We start from the raw sequence: 20,119 nt of genomic DNA, 5'->3' as shown, positions 1-20,119 counted from the left end.
TCTATAATGTAGGTATGGCTCTACATGAGTGTTTGGGCAGGCCAAGAGTCATCACATCACCAGATAGATTTCGATTCTCTCAAAGAACCAAGGACTACTTTTGTGCCATGCTTCTTTAGAATAACTATGGATGTAGTCTTTTCTAGAACAGGGATTCATTCATCCACTCATTCGACAACTATTTTATCGGATGCCTGCTGTGTTCTAAGAGGCACTGGGGATGCAGTAGTAAACAAAGAGAACCCCTGCCTTCTCGCTCTAACATTCTAGTGGATGGTGATAACCTGCAACTATCCTGGGGTTATAACAATACCACCAGGGGCTACCACTGTTTTGATGAGAGATACACTAGCAACCATTAACCATAGAAGGAAACGTGTCATAGTCCTAGGCTTTAAAGATAATTTTTCTTCTTTTTTATGGTCATCATCATCATCACTCTGTTTTTGCAATTACCTTGCTGGGATTTTGAAGGGAGCAGTCCCAGATCTGAATCCTGACCATGCTACTTAGCTTTGAAAGAGTGGGCGAGCTGCTTGACCTTTCTAGCCCTCAGGAACACAAAACTTACTTTTTAGAGCAGTCCTTGAATCAGAGCATGTAAGTCAGATTTCCTGGCATGCCTGGCACAAAGTCTGAGTTTCTCTTGCCTTTCTTCACTTTGGTTTCGAAAGGCACTAAAGATGCCTTTTATTGGTATCACTCAGGAGAGGCTGCTGTGGTCCAGGAACCATGCTACTATGGCCTTTGTGTGGGCTTCTGCATATAATTCATACAACATATTCGGGTCATGGGTTATGGTACAACCATGACTCTTGTTTTATAGATATGTGTCCTGCAGCTAGTGAGTGGAAAGGCTGAGACTTCCCCCTACATCTAACTCCAAAGCCTGTGTATGCTCTTAACCACGATAATGTTCTCACTCCCGACTGAGCCATGATTGCTAGTGGTTTGGGTAGAAATTCTCTGCCCTAGAGTTTCCTTGCTGCCGAGGTCTTCTTACCTTCCTTGACTCTGGAAGCCCAGAGTCCCTCAAGGCAGATTTCAGACTTTTTTGACCACAGTCTATGTAAAAAATATTTGCCCAATACAGGTGCATGTATGCACATGCAGGGACACAGTGCACTCTTGTATTTATAACTGAAACAAAACATTTCTATAAAATAATATTTACCCCTTATTATGTATAATTCTGTTTCTATGCTATTTCATTAAAGAAAATTTCCTGGTTAGGACCCATGACATCTAGTGACCCAATAAACTGATTTCATGACTCATATGGTTATGACCCACATTTTGAAAACACTGCTCTAAGGGGCCAACGTTGGGTTCATAGAATTTCTGGAAGAACATGAACTTCACAAAAGACCTTACTACCTTGTTCCCTTCCAGTGTAAGATGCATTCTTTTTCTTTCTTTCTTATTTTTTATCATTATATTACCATGGAGGCAAACCCTTTCTGAGTACTCCTCTCAATGGCCTGTGCACTTGGAAGCCTTCCAGTTTGGCTGGTGGGAACAGGTACTAGTCTCAGACCTGTGTGACTAGGAGCACCACTCCCTCTAATCCTTGGATGGCTCTTTCCCAGGCCTTGCTAGCTTTCTCACATGCATACACTGGTCATTTCTCAGCTAAATACTTAAGGGGTCCCTCTGCAGATCTTAGGACTTTTCTCTCTATATATACTCTATCCTCTGGTACTGTGTCCTGTGAACTCTAGGTGCCCTGCTGTCCCCAGCCTCTCAGGTCCCTCCCAACCCAGGGAGTCCACTGGGCTCTGCCTAGATTTGCCCTGCCTGACCCTGGGCCTGGAAATCCTCTCAAGACAGTAAGGTGAAGCAATCCATAGGGTTTATCTCCTTTGCTTCCTGTCTCTCTACCCTTCCTTGTCTGATGTCCAGTGTCTTGAAAATTGTGGTTTCATGTACTTTGTTCATTTGTTGTTGTTGTTGTTTCGGGCAAGAGAGTAAATCTAGTCCTTGTTACCAGTCCATTTCGTCTAGAAATGGAAATCTTGGCCTTCCAGAAACTCTGAGTAGATATAGGAATTTAAGGGAAGAGAACAGGAATGTCTCCTGTTATAAATCAATACATTTTCTGTTGCTTTCTCTATATATGTTCCAGTTATTCATCTAAAATCAACTGAACATGTACTGTGTATAGACACGATGACAGGTATAGAGACAGTGGTAAGCAAATAGCTTTTACAATTTATAATCCCTCATGAGTTTGCTTAGCATTGGGCAGTCCTTGGAAGTCTGACCATGGAAAACTGGTGTTACCGGGTCTGCAAGGCTCAAGACTAGACCCCGGGACCTGGAACATGGTGCCTCTCATTTTCTGAGGAAGCAGTTGGTCTCTTTCTGAGGGCTTCGCTTCCTTTTGCTAAGTGCAATACTAATTTTGACTTAATTTATAAAGGGGGAAGTTTCATTTATTTAGCATCAATGAGTCTTATTATTTTAATGGTGAATTTATTTCAAAGAATACAGTACAGAAAAAACTGAACATTGTCTGTTTCTGATGAGAGTAATAATTGTAACTAAAATGGTAGTACCAGAGAAGATCTATATCTATGTCCATATATGTATAAAATATTCAGACTATATATATGAATAACTGTTATGTGTGAGCATGTATATATACATATGCACATACACACATATATATACACACACACATATATTTAGAATATTTTTTCTGAAGTTCGATGACATACAATGAAGCAGTTTATGATGTATGAAATCATTACAGTCAGATGATCGCTTTCCTCACAAATCCTAGGATAAATATCTATAAAATGAATGTTTTCATAAATTGAGTTGAAAAATAGTGCTATCCATCTGGCAAAGATACACTTAACTCCAAGTTATACTTAAAAAGCCAACATACTTACCATATGTCTCAATAATTTTAAGGTAAAATCTACTTGAAACAAGATGTCTGGGATGCATATACCATATCCAGTTGCCCAAAAGTTCATCTGTTAACCATTGTTCTGGCAGGGAGCATTGCTTTTTTTAAAAGGAGAGACTAACTCAGTTTTGTAAAGCTCAACTTTTTTTTTTCCATAAGACTGTTCAACATTGATAAACCTTAATCCTCTTAAAGTTCAAATTGTCTCCAATGTATAGTATTAAGGAAAAATATTCCAGGAAAACTTTAATTATAATTTACTTTATTTATACATGTAAAACCCTGAACAAATGAATATATTATTCCATGGAGACAAAGTGACTTCCCTTTTGAACAGGAACTCTGCTCTGTTTGTTTATTTGGGCAATCTTTTATCAAGTGAAGCCATTTCATAATTCAATTCAGCCCTCTTGTGTACTTTGGTGAACGTTTTCCAGATTCTCTCCTGTGATTCAGATCCTTATAATAAAATTTGTGTTGAAGTAATAATATAAAATCACAAAAACTATGGCAACAAAGAGGATGAATTGATAGAGAAGGCATGTTTTAAATCTATGTTTTCTGAATTCTAGACCTGAATTAAATCTTATTAAATTACAATTTTGGCATAATATAAAAATTTGGTGTCTGTGTAAAATTGTGGTTATTTTATCATAAATTTTAACCTAGTCACTCTCTTAATTTACTCAGTAAAATTATATAATCTGCCCCTTTTTACCTTTTAGAAATATCAGGTATATAAACCAAACAATGTATGTGAAAAAGTTTTATGTCTTAGGTTGGAAAGGAAGTCTTTCAGTCTAAGTTTATATTATACTTATTATGGAAAGACAAAGCCATATTTAGTATGTCAGTGGTGTGGGGGTGTAGGGCAATGCCAGTCAGACTCACTGTGATCAGGACTTTTGTCTGAGAGAACATATAAAAAAGTGATCAGATTTAGTTCTTTCTTCCTTGGAGGTCCTGCCAGATCTCTGTGTTGTATCCAGATACTGAACCAGTAAGCAGTACATAAAACTACATAGTTATGTGGTTAAAGAGATGGAAATCGGGTTTGTGGAAGTAATAATTTTGTAAAAACCAGAATAGAAAATTTTAACAGAGGAGACCAGGGGTGGGGGAAATGAAGTTAGCATTCCAAATAAATGTGTTACATGAGAGTCTTATACAAGAAAATATAGTGTATTAGTTTGCTCTGTTCATAAAATGGAAATAATTTAGGGAGAAAGGTTTGTCTACCTCTCCTCTCTCTTCTCTTTTTCCTCTCTCTTTCTTTAATGATTATTGCTCCAAAGGAAAATTTATAAATTGCTGAGAAAAAGTCCAAGCTATTTTGTGGTTGTCGTGTTTTGTTTACATGAATTTCATTCACTACTATGTTTTTTATATAATTTCCCCATTAGAAGGAAGTGCCTTTACTTAAAAAAAAAAAATCCACAAATCAATAATTGAGAGATTGATCAAGTATAATTATAATAAAATAATTTCTGCATTAAAAATCTTACTGTCTTATGTTTAATTCACGTTATGTCCTATAGGTTGTTGTGGGATGTTTTAATGCTGAAGCTGTTGCTATAGTCTATTTTCACTTACCTTCACTGCTCTTTTTGGTGTTTCAGCCAAGATGGGTGGCAGAATTCCCTTGTAAAAACCTAACAACCTGTTGGAGAAATAAAAGATCTTCTATAAGTAAAGGAATTAGAAAATAGGTAATTCTGCCCTTGTTTGTGGAAAAAGCAACTCATCTCAAAATACTCCCAATTATTCAATGTAGCGCGCCACTTATAAAGATTGTTTTAATTCTAAAATGGAGAGATTATGAATACTATGTTTATTAGCATTGTTCAGAAGAATAATAAATGATACTGAGACTGGAATCCTTTATGTAAATTGCTAAACACAACGATGAGTTGTACCTGGAAGATGAAGTCGGTCCTCCTTATCCTGAGAAATCTTACATTTATTTTCTCAGTTGTGTGGTAGGTAGCTTTGAGCTGTCTACAGTCTTGTGTTTCCTCCCTTGTGGTAACCAAATGAGGTTAAGGTTATACTGAACCTACGAGACTCAAACTTTCTGAGGTTAACAAGATGATGAAATCTCAGTTTTAGCTTTACCAACACAAGAGAACTAACAAGCTTTGTGGCTATAAACTAGGACTTCCAGCCCTATCTTGAGTCTGTCATAATTTTTTAACTTCCTTAATGGAGATGGAAGAAGGTGAGGGACATATGTTGCTGACAGAAAAAAAAAAGCCAAACTCCTTTGCCGATATGCAAATTCGCAGGGCCTGGGACAGCTATTGTTGTCAATGCTGAGGGACTTGTCACATATTCAGATGTCCTTAGAAAAAACAAAAGAATGAGTGGATATGCTCATGATGAGATTTATAAAATGTCACCACTTATTTCATAGTATATATTAAGATTCAAAAATTTAAATTTGTCTGACCTGGAATATATATGTATGTGTGTGTGTGCACGTGTGTGTATATGTGTGTGTGTATTTATGCCACACCCTCATTTTAAACTTGAAAATACATAAATTTAGAAGAGAATATTCTGCGTTATTTTCTGAGATAATCAGTTTTCCTGATGAACCCATAAGTGACTACAGATAAAGGCAGGACTCAGTGTGTCTCTGTTTTAGGATGTCCATTTTACATAGGGCTGGGGTTTCTCTGATTGACCCCTCAAGCCTCACTCCAACTCCTTGAAACTGAATTCTTCTTCTAGCTGTATTTGTGAAACAAGAAAGCTAAGAATTTATTTTTTTAAAAAAGAGTTTATTCAGACTAAACCATAGTGCCACCCAATCCAACATGGTGATTTCTTGCTCTTCCTTGATTCACTGGCTTACACAGCATCCTCCAGTGAGGGGATCAAAGGGCTTGTCTTACAGCTTCTAAATTATTAGTTCCTTTAGGGTTAGGCGTGTGTCGGAGTGCTTACCTCAGAGTCTTCTTTTGTATATGTAACCAAGACAAAAATATTTGTTAAGCATATAGATTTCATGAAGAGGAAGAAAGGAATCAAATGATCCTTCAATATGGGTTTACTTTGCCCACTTAATGGATAGTACAAGCGTTATAAATAGGAAGTGAAGCAGACGTGTGATTTGAAGAACTACGGGAACTCATGAATTCCCCCACCTCCTTTCCATTCCAATTTCAACTACTGATGCCTGAAGTTCACGTGTAAAATTTAAATACCACCATTCTTTATCATTTAAATTTCATTATAAATTAACTATTATCCTTAAGTATTTAATTAACTATTATTTTCAGCATGGGAGTGACTAAACATAGGTTTGGTCTTTCCAAAAAATAAATGTGGTTTTCCTGAATAGAAGTTCTACATTTATGATGAAAGAATTATTAGTTCTATTCTTTCTGCACTGATTTTTCCACATCTGGAAGATTATGCCTGGTTATGGAGGCAGGGAGATTAAGTAAGTATAGCTTCTAGAACAGAGGGTCCAAGTTAATAGAGGTACTTGAAATTCCATACTAAGAGAACAGCTTTAGGAAGAACAGTTACTCAGCCTGAAGAAGGTCATAGGGAGCAACATACACAATAGATGTCTTGGAAGTTGAGCATATACGAAAGAGATTAGACTTTTTATTTCCAGGAGATAGGACTAGGACCGACAGGTGGAAACAACAAGAAAAGACACATTTTGTTTCAGTAGAAGCTTGATACAAGGAAGTATGCCTACTGGAACTATCTAGAGATAGAATGGGCTCTCCTGAAAAACAGTGAGTGCCCCTTTATGGTATGTTGTCAGATAGTCTTGATGGCCACTTGTCATGGATGCCAGAAATGGGATATGCACAGTAATGAATGGACTCATTGGCCCTGAAGGTTGGTCTCCTCCAATGCACAAGATTTTGTTACTCTAAGAAAAAGAACAAGAGGACATAGGAAAGTGTTTTCTCAAGAGACAGACTCTGTCTTACTTCAAAGTTTTGCCTAAAGTAGAGCACTGCTTTTCTGGAGGACAGAAGTCTTATAAGTAATACAGAAGGTCTTCATTTTAAAAATGATGAGGGAAAATATCAAAAAGAGGTGTAAGGCAAGAGGGAAAAGAGGCATCTGGGAGAACCATAAGGATTTAATCTGAAAAGATCTGGGTGGTCCAGAGCCCTCTGCTTCATGTTGGCAGTGCTTTCTTGATGCATCCTCCTTCCCTTCTTCCTGCTCGGTTCCTTTCATGTGCAATCATCCCCTGACCCCACCTCCATGCCTCCAGTCATCCCACCATCCTGAACTTCCTAACAGCGAATGAATAGTGTTAATGGGACATTCTCAAGGATCACAGGTAGTCTTTGCAGGCATATGGGAAGCTAGCACTATCTACTTCCTTGCAATGTATTCACAGATATCCATACAATAGTGGAAATCTATAGAAGTCAGGCCAGCACCCCTTCTGTTGAGAATGGCCCCTCCCAATTTTTTAAAACTACTGCAACCGATACTGGTACAATGATACTGCTTATAGGCAGCAGTTGATTGGGCATCTCACTGAATGGATCCAAATGGTATACTGTCTCTGCCCCAGTTAATCTGACCCAAGTTGGACCTAGTTTCTCCAGGATTTTGGAATTAGAATTGAAAAGGTCAGTGTCACTCTGTGTGGTTAAAACTCTAACATATAAAGCTAGAAAATCAACTGCAGTCTTCTGTTGTTTGGAGGAAGTCAATGTGCACCGATAAGAAAAAAGGAAGCTACCCTTCAGGGAAACACAAACGAGATGGAGAAGAGAACTTCTGGTATTGTGAGTGTGACTCCACTGCCAGAATTTCTTTAAGCCTAGTAACATCTCAAGCTTTCTTGAACATTGGCATTTCCTTTGGCTTTTGATTGTTTAAAATACTCGGTAGCATTTATAACACATTTCTTTTTTTTTACTTAAATAAGTTTGAGTTGGGTTTATTACTTACAACCCAAAGTCCTAGATCCAAAAAGTAAACCTCGTGGCTCCTACAACCAAAATGGCTGCTGTAGTACTTCAATTCCATGTCCTCACACATGAAGAACCTTTTTTGTTAGTTAAATGGGCCCTTGGACTAATCAGTAGGGGCACACCCAAAATCTGAGCAGGAGGATATAGGCAAGGGCTCAAGCTGATGAGCTATTTTTCTGACTTGATTAGATAATTATTGAAAGTTTTCTTAATGCAAAGCATGATATACAGATTCTAAGAAACAAAAAGGAATTGTAATGTTTGGGGAAGGACATATATACATTTTTTCTGCTAAAGAACTGATGTTTATTTCCACATGCACTGTTCATTCTGCCAAATTTTTCTGCCTTTGTGAAGTTTTGGCTTGAAATACAGAATATGTAGCTTACCAGGACAATAACTAGGGAAGTTAAGAGATTTGTGACACCCATATCAACATGCTTCATATCACTTACTTCTCAAGAAGCAGATTGACACATTCAGTCTACTCCCTGGATCAATGGAAAGTGGGATTTTAATGTTTATGTAGCATTAATGGCAGTTCTTTCCCCTGAAAAGACAGTAAAGCCACCACTCTGGTTTTAAGTTTTGACCCACTTCAGGCCAACTGGATTACTCTCTGGAAGAGGCACAAGGACCAATGCCAGAACTCCCATAACACTATAGTATAAACTATGTGGCAGCCCTTATATTTTGTTTCTCAGAGTTATTACTTCTGAAAGTTGCGAGTTTGATTTTAACTATCATGTAGGAAAATGTTAACTTGGATGTTTCTAAATTTCGTTGATGTTGCTTTAAGTAAAAATAGTCAAAGTCTGTTGAATGCTTACTATGTACTAGCCACTCTGTTAAGAGTAAATATATGTAGGCCTTTGGACATATTTAATCTCATTCAACTCTCATAACAATCCTTTGAAGTAGATATGATTATGTTCTTTATTTTGCAGGTGAGTCCTACTATCACATCATCACCAGACTGGGTACAGTGACTCAAATCAAGTTCCATTGTCCTCACAGTCCATCTCCTTGACCATTGGGCTATACTGTATTACAGTTTTTCTCAAAATAAAACTATTTTTGTAAACATTTTTGTAAAGTTAAGTTATTTCTGTTGCAAAAACATCTTGTCATTTATTTTATGAGGAAGCAGAAATGGCAACTAAAAATCAGGTATCTATTCCCATTTCCATTCAATTCTATTTTAAAGTCATGTGAAATGCTACCTGAATAACTGATAGATTTGGGCTGCGATAAACATGATTTTTTTTTTTTTTTTTTTGCAAGCTTTTGGGTTGTTGATTAAATATTTTCTAGTTAGTTGAAACACAAAGATAAAAAAAAAGCCCTAGGATCAACTTTCTTCCCCCATAGGATAACTCTTGTCTTTAAGAAGCATACCAAGATAATTCTATCAATGTGAGAGAAAGACAATGCTTACTTCAGTGATATGATAAAACAGTGAAATATTAATACTAAGTATTAAAATAAAAACTGTTACTATCCAAAAAGTCAGTGGAGAGCACTGTTGGTTGCTCACCCAACAGATACTCCCTGATATCCCTCCTTCTTCCTTGGGGTGCAGGCATTCACCACATCTTGTGCTCATGGAAGAAAGCCTTCTCCAGTCTAGGGAGTGAAGCATAATTCTTCGGGCAAATCATGGTGGTCCCATTCGCTTGCTAGTGAATCCCATCACACGTGCGGACATATGACCCAAACCTAGCCCATGAGACCAGCATGGGGAAGGGATGTACGCTGCAAGTTTTAGATTTCCAGCCTAAGGAAAAGAGGCTGGAAGAAAAGCCCCTGTTCTTTGTTAGGTGTTGTCCTAACTGCATGAGACACCTGTGTACTGTGACCCAGTGAGATACCCTTGCCCACAGCTGAAGATGGCCAGCTGAAAGATGGGAAGGACCTGGATCTTCATGACTAAATTAACCAATCCTGGCACCCTACCTCCAAATTTCTGGTAGTGTGAAATTAAAAATAAATCTACTATTTGAGCTGCTTTTACCTATGTCTTCCATTAATCTACAGTTAAAAGCATTCTGATACAAATAGAATGCTTTAACACCCCCACTTCTGAAAAAGTCTTAAATTGCAATTTTTAAATCATAATCATAGTGAAGACAGTTGTTAAACATTAAGCAAAGCATTTAAAAGGAGATTGTGAGGACCATTTTAAAAAATAGTTTTAGATTATTTCTATCAGGAGCCTGTCACACATTAAAAACCCTATCACATTTGGATGATTTCCTGTGAGAGAGCCCCATACTGCAGATGAAACATGGAGAGGCTCGGCAAATTCGAGGATGGGGTTTCATATCTCTAAAGCCATTAGATCACAACGGGTTATATACTAACAAGAGTTGTTGTTCAAGAACATAAATAGACACAGAGTACTACAATATTGGATCACATTTGTTTTTAATTGTCTAATCAAAACAGGCCTTGTATTACTTATGCACATCTATAAAATGAAGATCAAAACCGCATCGCATGTGTTCTTCTCAAAGATGCAGCTCACGCGTAGCTTATTTGACATACAGATTTGTGGCAAACCCCACGAAATAATTTTACCCCTCATTTCCCCCATCCCTATTCTAAAGTGTGAAGCTATTTAACATATTGGGTCAATCAATGAAAAGGTGTTGATCGTATGAGGCAAGAAAATGTGGAATTTCCTTTGAGTTCCAGTTTGTGTCCCATGCTAGTGATTCACTTACAGTAAGTCGAACCCTCGAAGAAGCCTTTCTGCTGTCTCTCATTAGTAGAGTCCAACTTTAGGTTACTTTGTTTAAGTTCCAAACTTTAGACGCCCAAAGAAACCAAGAAGATCTTTCATTAAACCTCTTCTACCTGACAATATCTCTAGTCCATCTGGACGGCTGAAAAAAGTTACTTGCTTTAAGTCAGCCTCTGAAATCTGAAGACTTTGTGGTAACTGTTGGATAGACTAAAGAGGGCTTAAAATTCTCAAAATTTGACTCAGGTAAAGAAACCGAAAAGAAATGGAAGAATGATGTGTCCTGTCTGCCCCTGCTTTTTTCCCTCTGAGTCACCTCCTTGTTGGTTTTGCAGTTATTTTCCTAATTTAGTATGTAGAAAATGTATGTTTGGAAGTCATCTGTACCGTAGAGTTGGACTGCTCCTACAGGCAGGCTGGGAAGTTTCTAAAGTTGCTAGGCTAGTAAGCGGGATTTTGGTGTTACGGGCAATAACATGAAACCCTTTCTTCTTTGCAGCCCCAAAGGAGGAAGGGAAACTGTAGCTGCTTCACGATTGACCTTTAGAGGGTGTCATCCCCTGTTGTCCATCACGAAGGTCATCATAAAACTCAATTGATAGATTACTGAGAAATGAGTATAAGAAAACCATGAATGGATTATCTTCCCATCTAATAGAGGAAAAGACCAACGTACAAATCTGCTGTCCGTGGGAATGGAGGCCTTCTCTGGTAGTTGGGGAATGAAGGGCTTTGGGCCCACACTGCTGAGATTCGTAACCTAGGTCCAGCAACCATCACGCTGGATGCCTGGATCGAGACGTACATCATCCGAGCCTGAAAAGGCCAATTAAAGAAATGACTTCCAAGTTGCAAAGCCATTTTCCAAGCCACCTGCAGCACACTCACATGCTGCATGAGAAGGATGCTTTCACCTGGATCCCACTTCTTTGCCAAAAACCTGGCATTCAGCAAGCGTCCAGAGCAGCTTTAATACTCACCGGTGAAGCATGAAATAGGAGCGACAGGGAAAGTGACACCAGATCTTCAGTTGGGGAAATTGGAAAGCATTAACACGTCTGTGTACCTAACAGAGCACAATTACTACATTTTACTTTGTTTCAACAGTCAGGACCTAAATGAACATCACCATTCAGTTCTGTTCTGGGCAACCATCCAAGCTCATCTTAGTACAGTTGATTATGAAGCCTTACCGTCAATCATATCTTCACAATTTGTTCTTCTTTCAGGCTTCAGGCATCCTCCTGATTTCTATTTCTTGTTTGGAAGCCTTGAGTCATCTGTTCTGGCAACATGAGCAACCCGAATCAGTCATTTTCTCCAAATTGTATTGAAATAGGGATCTTGCTAGTTTGTTTTCTTCCTCCTTTCGTTCACATAATTTTCCCTTTAAGGATCTCCTAATACAAAGCTGATTGAAGGCATACAATATCCTCTTTCTTCTGCTGTTGGCAAATCCAAGTTTCTTACCTATCCACTGTAGCTCTATAATTAAAACAATGAGGATGGCATTCAGCCCTGGGTTATGAGTGCACTGCTTCCATTGCTCCATGGCTTGTGTATCCCAGGGCAAAATTCTGGCCCTGGCACCACACCTTTAGGGCGTTTCTGACATAACTTACACTGGTTCACAGAATCCAAATGAAAGAGTGGAGTTTCATGGCTCTGTTATTTGAATTATGTACAATCTACAATCTGAAGCTCTCAAAATTATATGCATCTTGGGGCCATTTTCATTTAGGCAAAGGAGAGAGGGAAAGCTATGTACCCTTTAAAGGAGAGAAAAAACAGCTTAAAAAAAGTGACACAGATTCTTCTTTTAAAAGCACCAACTGAATTTCAAGGAAGTGCAACAGAATTAAAGTTTTAGCTAACATTCTAACGTAAAACTAATGAAAGTTTTCCCTGCTTTAACTCATATCAGGTCTTCAGGCACGAACAATATAGTTATTATTTTTCATTACAGAGAATTAATTGAATTAAGTTTCTGCATATGGTCCTTGGATGTATTTGTTACCCCAAACCATACCACTTTTATTATATGCTGTATGGAGGAATTCTTTAAAGTTTTCATGAACACACGTTTTTGACTGAACTTTCCTTATGATTTTACCATGACAATTAAACTTTGTTGATGTGCCTAAAATAAACCACAATTTTGATTTCCTAAGATACAAAAAAAATTAGCTTAGCTGTCAGTATCACTTAGGAGGTAGGTCCATGGCTCCATTCCCTGGAAAGTTGGCAGGGTGCTCGATCCACTAAATATGTTGCACAGTTCAGCCCAAGGAAGGCATTAGATTGATATAAGAACCAGAACCTTGATGGAAAATGCTAAGGAAAGAAAAAGCAAAAAAGATACTTGAGGAGTAACTAAAGTAGTAAATAATATGGGTAGAATGTGGTGTTAATTGCTTCATTAATCTATAAGCGAAGAGACTTATCTAGAACTAACTATGCAAAAAGTATTAATTTTCAGTGACAGCAGATTATCTTGCTTATAAGGATGAACATGTTTCCACTAGAAAATAAGAATCATTTAAGAGAGGTCGTTAACTCATGTGGATGGCAACTGTGAGGAATAGGACTCAAAAAAAAATAAAAAAGAAAAGAAAAGAAAACAACTAAACAACTCTATTTCTTGGACTGGGACTGAATGGAAGCTAGGAAAAGAGAATCCGATCATAGAGTCAAAAAGTCCTTCGCCAACCAGCTCCCAGCCAGCTCTCTGATCAACAAGTCCCGCTGAAGAAATTCTTTGCTCCATTCTAGTAACACCCATCCTCTCACCGATCCCCCTTTTCCTACTTTCTCTGTTTCTAATTTCTGTTTTTCCCACTCATGAAGTAACGATCGTTCATTTATTCACTCATTCATTCATTTGATATGCTTTGTTCTGAGCACTACTAGGCTAACCACCTTTTTCTAGGGTCAAATGTGGACACAGGAGTCTCATTACTCCCAAATGAACTCTGACAATGTTCTCCAAGAAGACTTCTCTGAGATGGTAGACAAAATCTTGATATTACATCTATCTGCAAATGCTTGACTGAGATGTTGCCTTTCATATTACAATATGTGTTTAGCACATAGTAACACTTACATAACATTATATTGAATATGCTTATATTCAAATAGGAAATGTACATACTTATGCATAAACATCTATACATATGTAAACACACATATATATAGACCCATCTGCATACACAGACATGACTCAGTTTCCATATTAATAGTCTGAATGACTTGTATATTTTTAACTGAATAGAGTATGTATTATTCACATGATTACCATATATAATCCAGCTTATAAATCGCTTGACAATGGCCACTCCTGTTCTTTATCACCACTCTCTGGCATTTAGCATTAATTCAATGCTGCCTGTCAGTAAAGGCAATATGATGTAGTGAGCAGGAGTGTGGGCTCTGGAGCCACACTCTTTGGGTCTGAATTCTGGCTTAACCATATATTAGCTACTTACCCACCATGAAAAAGCATTGGCACAAAAGGTGAGCAAATTAATTCAAGGTATTACTGCCAGAATAGAGATTTTTTTTTAATGCCAGCTCTCTCTAAAACTGCTTATGGCAGTGAGTTAGCACATTGTAAGTAGTATGATTTAAGAGCTTGACCTAGCTGCAGAGCTGTATATGACCACAGCTGGGCAAAAGGCCTCAGAATTCAGAGATGTCCTTCACAAATGGAACCTTACCTAAGTGTGTGACCTAGTGTGTTAGGAATTCACACTCTTTTGTGGAATTCTGCTACAACCAATTCATACATGTTTGAGGCCAAAGATGTTGGGCACTAAGGGCACCGAGCAGGTTACTCCCAAAGTAAAAGTCACATTTGGAAATGTACTAACTCTTTATGGACTCCAGTTACCACACTAAGCTCAAAATTAATTTCTTGAGGTGCCTCCTAGTGGACTTCTAGAGGAATTAAGTCTACTGAGAGAAACTCTAGGAACAAAAATAGCAATTATTGTGCTAAATGTTTTACAACTATTATCCCATTCAATTTTTACATGAAATAGATTCTACTGTCTCTATTTCATAGACAAATATGCGAAGACTCAGTGAAGTGAAGCAACTTTCCTACTAGTCAAACAGCTGGTAGGTGGTGGAGTTGGGATAAGTCTATTTGACTCTAAAACCTCTGCTCTTGAATGCTGTGCTTGACTTTTGTGTTGAGAGAGGAGAGAGAGAGAGAGAGAGAGAGAGAGATTGATTGAGAGTGAGTCAAGTCCACCGAGAAACATCATTCTACCTCCTGCTCTAGTGCTCTCTTGTGACTGTGTCTCTAGTGCTCAGGCCCCAGGCTCTGCTTATTTATGAGAGGGGCTAATATGCTGGTTTTTGAATGGAGGAAGAGCTGAGCCAGGGTTTGTAGCCCCTTTTGTCATCTACAGTCTCTTGCATCAGTTTTTTTTAAGTGCTGAGTTCTCACTTAACTGATTAAAACACAAGTTAAATGGGTAGTCACCAAACTTTCTGGATTTCATAAGGCAAAGTCTTATAGGGACTTTATGGGCTTCTGGATATGCACAGTCTTCCAAACCTTGGATCATCATCCACATGCTGATATCTGTCATACATCACTACTCAACATTTCCACTTGGATGTCTAACTGGCATGTCATAATCAGCACGTTCAAGATGAACTCCCAATTATCTCTCCACAAACTTGCTCCACCCACAATATTCTCCAGATCAGTTAATGGCAACTCCATCTTTCCAGTCATTCAGGCCAGACACCCTGAAAGCACAAACTTGAGTTGTCTCTTTCTCTCATTCACCTCTATGACCCTGGTCCAAGCCCTGATCAAATCCCATTGAACCACTGCAATAGCCTCTTAACTAGTTTCCCTATATTCTAGTCATGGAGCAGTAACAGAATAGTCCTATTAAAATAAAAGGCAGGTCATGTCATTCCTTTGTTCCCAACTTTCCAATGTCCTCTCATCTCCTTCAGAGCAAAACCAAAGTCCCTTCAAAGGTTCCAAGCAATTGGCTTCCATCATATTGCTTTATACCCTCCACCTAATCACGTACTACTCTTTCCTTGATTCACTCCCCTGCAACCCCAGTGACCTTCTTCTTGCTCCTTGGACCAGGCCCACTCCAACAGCAGGGCCTTTGCACTTGCTGCATCTTGTCTGGAATTCTCTCCCCCACATATCCCCATGGATTGCCACTCTCTTCTCTACACTCTGTGCCAACATTACCTGCTCAGCGAGCTTGTCCTTACCTCTCTTTTATTTAAAACTACAACATTCTCACCTTAGCACTACCTGTCCTCTCTGCCTGCCTTATTTTACTTTATAGAACTTATCTCCTTCAAACAAATTTTATAGTTTCCCTGCTTGTTTTGTTTACTCTCCATTGCTCCTACAGGATGTCAGTTTCATGAAGACAGGACAGGAGCTTTTGTCTATTTTATTTATTGCTATATCCCAGGGGCTAAATACAGGACCTGGCATACAATAGGTATTCAGTAAATATTTGTTGAATGTAAGAATAAATGCATTATATTCCCGCTGACCCAGTCTGACGGTGTTGTGAATAGAAAATTGTATCTGGCATTTTGAATTATTCCAAGATCTCTTTCACTTTCCCACCGAATGTCAATTCTTCCGAATCACTTGGATTTCACAAAAATAGCTATCAACGAGGAAAGTTTGGGGCATTTGATCTAGTGAACATGAGTAGAATTCAGGAAATGGCAACCGAGGAAACCTAGACTTCATGTGAGTTATTATCACTTATCAGCTACCAACCCATGGTAGCAAACATCATTTTTACTCACCCAATCTACTCCAGCTCTTCTCCATGCTGGTAGAGCCTAATTCTAGTGTTCACACCCTTGAGGCCATGTGCTTAGGGAAGGGGAACTCTCCCCAGTCCTGGCATGATTGATTTAATCTCCTGCTCTTATTCTCCTAGCTCTAATTGTATGAGATATGAGCATGCGACTTAATTCTAGCCAATGAAATTTGAGAGGGCTTTTGAGACAGTTTTTTTCCTTCCTAAAAAATACGATTTTTGTGCCTTATCTCCAGAGATGTGGATTTGATAGGTCTGAGTGGAGGTTTAGGAATTTGCATTTTTAACACCGCCCCTAATTCTGATGCAGAAGGTCCAAAACTACATATTGAAAAACAGAAAAATACTTCCCTATCCGGTTAATGACCTAGAGCAGCTCTTCTCCAGATTTCTGTCTGTTAGGAAGCAGGTTAGAGTACTCAGTACCATATCAGGTATCCCCTAGGAACTTCATGAAACCATCCTCACTTTCCTCCACTTTCTAGTCTACAGTGTACCCACTTTTTGAGCCAAAAACTGCTAATTGCAGGTGTGCTCCTGCTTTTGATATGGCCGTTTCTGGCCTTGGAAACTAGGAAGCTATATTCTTACCATCGGTCACTGCTGCATGGGGTACCAGTTCACAAACCCCCAAAACCCATTAGAGGGACTTCGTTCCTACTTCTTGGTTTCCTCCTCGGTTTATTTAGAAACAACACTGAGACATGCCAAAAACAGATTATTATCTTGCCCATGTCTTTTCAAAAAGGATTAATATTTCATTCCACCTCTGTCTATCAAGACTAGCAGAAATCTTGGTTGGCATAAGGCATGTTTTGACTGTTCAAACAAGAACAAATTTTAAATGAGGGTACCTTTCTCTCATTCTGCTAACAGTCGTGCACTTTGCAGAACAGGTACAACAGGAAGTAACCTCTGCTGTAAAGCAAGCAGGACTACACCCACGGCCGTTTAAGCTGAAGAATGTAGGAAAAATACTTTTCTTATGCTTCATAGAATGAACCAACAAAGAAGTCAGGCTTCTCTGGGGTTCTGCAGCTGATCGATTTTTAGAGAAGCAGCACTACATGGGGGGTGTCCCTACGGATCTAGGTTCTAAACTGATTACTTGTTTGAAGGAATAAGACCTGTGAATTACCGACTAATCTTGGTGTTTACACTTCTCATCAAAGTCACTGTCTGGGGCTCCTCTGCCCCAAGGAGTTCCATGTCCTTCTCACATACAGCCTGCATTTTTAGTTACCATTTTCAGGACCATTCATTAATTTATCAGCAAGTATTTCTTGAGCTAATATACACCTGGTACTAATTACCAACAGTACATCTAATTTGGTCATTGCAACAGCAAACATGCTATAATTTTGTCAATTATCAAGCCACATATTACATTAATATGTGTAATTTGTCCACGAGCCAGGAAAAGCACAAGTATATTTTCTCCCATTTTTCAAGGAATACTGAATAATAGAAAGGTTATGTTTACTTATTATCTCAGACAAGAAATTAAATGCCTGCAGATAAATATTTGGATTCCATATTTGGAGTTTCAATTTTTTTCTCCAGCAAATTTACCCATTCATTTATTCATTCAACAAATAACAAAGTTCTAGACATGACTCTCTGGGTTAGAGCTAAAGCAGTGAACAGTGAACAGGTCAGACACATTTCCCACACTCACAGAACCTATGTTCTGATGGGGGTGCCAGACAGGTAACAAACAAATGAATAAAATTATGACAGAGCAACATCATTAATAATTAGGGAGCTGTAAATCAAAACCACAATGAGATACCACTTCACACTCTTTAGAATGGTTATTACTGAAAAAAACCTGTAAATAATAAGTGTTGGGGAGGATGTGCAGTAATTGTAACCCTTGTACATTGCTGGTGGGAATGTAAAATGGTGTAGCTGCTGTAAAGAACAGTATGGTGGTTCTTCAAAAAACTAAACATAGATTTACAATATGATCCAGAAAATTCTACTTCTGGATATATGCCCAAAAGAATTTAAAACAGGAACTCAAACAGATATTTGTACACCAATGTTCACAGCAGCATTATTCACAATAGCACAAAGAGGAAAACAACCCAAATATCCATCAGTAGATGAATGTAGACACAATGTAATATATATATACAATGGAATACTATTCGACCTTGAAAAGGAAGGAAATTTTGATACATTCAACAACATGAGTGAATCTTGAAGACATTATTATGCTAAATGAAGTAAGCCAGACACAAAAGGACAAATATTGTTATGATTACATGAGGTACCTAGAGTAGTTAAATTTGAAAGTAATTGCCAGGGATTGAGGAGAGGAGGGAATGAGCAGTTAGAATTTAATGGGTGCAGAGTTTCAGTTTTGCAAGATGAAAAGAGTTCTACAGACAGATGGTGGTGATGGTTGCACAACAATGTGCGTGTACTTAACGTCATTGAATTGCACACTGAAACATGGTTAAAATGATAAATTTCATATTCTGTATATTTTTATCACAATAAAAAAAATGATGCTGGAGAGTGAAAGTTATAAGGAAAATGAAATAGGAGGGTAACTGGTTGCTCTGTGGGGTGGAAGAAGGCTTACTAATTCTGATTGGGTTTCCTTGGAAGGCCTCATTGAGAAGATAGCTGCTGATCCAAGAGAACTTGTATTTATAAGAGGTACAATCTATTGGAAGGGGATAGAAAGTTTAAAAAATGGAGAAGTTTAGGGCAAAAAAGTCACTACATCTTGTGAGAATCTAAGACAGCAGTTTATAACATTTTGCTTTGCTCTTCAAGAAAGGAGGATGGAAAAACCTGATTTCCAAGGTCATCTCTTGGGATATCACAAAAATTATTTTAAAAAACAGTTCATGTTCTTTAGATTCATTCATCTCCATATAGGGAACTAGTGCATAGTAGTTGGCCATACTGAAGATTTAAAACCAAATCATTTCGTAAGACCCACCAAAGCTACCTCAATATTAAATATAGAATTACAAAACCGCAGCATTTCTGGACTAGGAAGGGTCCTTCAGAGTCCTTAAGCCTCTCTTCTAAAGCTAGATTTCTCTCTACAACGTCCACATCAAGTTGTCACCCAGCTTCTGATCAGCACCTCTAGATGCCAGGATCCCACATCCTTTCAGAGTGTCCATCTGATTCTTGGATGACTTTGCCCTTAGAGAGAGACATCCTCCTGCTTTGAGCCCAGTTCCATTTTCAGGTGACTTTCATCTGGTACTAATCACTAGATGTGATGGTTAATTTTACATGTCAACTTGACCGGGCCATGCATTTGGTCAAACATTAGTCTGGGTGTTTCTCTGAGGGTGTTTTTGGATAAGATTAACATTTATACCAGTAGACTGAGTGAAGCAGATTACCTTCCATAACGCGGGTGGGCATGATTCAGTCAGTTGGAGGCCTGAATGGAAAAAAAGTGACCCTCTTCCAAGTAAGAGAGAATTCTTTTGACTGATGGCCTTCATACTGAGACATCAGCTCTTCCTGGTTCCGGGTCTTTGGACTCTTAAGTGGAATATCAACTCTGCAGATTTTGAATATGCCAGCCTCCATAATCTCATGAGCCAATTTCTTATCTATCCATCCATCCATCCAGCCATCTATCCATCCATCCATCCATCCATCCATCCATCCATATTGCTTCTGT

The 20,119-nt window shown here is 38.4% G+C and overlaps 1 protein-coding gene across 4 annotated transcripts in view; it reads right to left on the bottom strand.

Annotated features, from left to right (window-relative positions):
* Positions 1-20,119, bottom strand: part of SLC25A21 (solute carrier family 25 member 21) — a 445,505-nt gene that overhangs the window by 39,336 nt on the left and 386,050 nt on the right. For all 4 annotated transcript variants that reach the window (XM_039856524.1, XM_039856525.1, XM_039856522.1 and 1 more), the window contains one exon: positions 4,511-4,577. In XM_039856524.1, the coding sequence (XP_039712458.1) occupies positions 4,511-4,577 (67 nt within the window). The remainder of the gene's footprint in view (positions 1-4,510; positions 4,578-20,119) is intronic.

The sequence above is a fragment of the Pteropus medius genome, unplaced genomic scaffold (genome assembly GCF_902729225.1).
Source record: "Pteropus medius unplaced genomic scaffold, Ma_sr-lr_union100, whole genome shotgun sequence".
Lineage (NCBI taxonomy): Eukaryota > Metazoa > Chordata > Mammalia > Chiroptera > Pteropodidae > Pteropus > Pteropus medius.
Note: the sequence above shows the minus strand (reverse complement) of the source record. Positions and strands in the feature narration are given on the sequence as shown.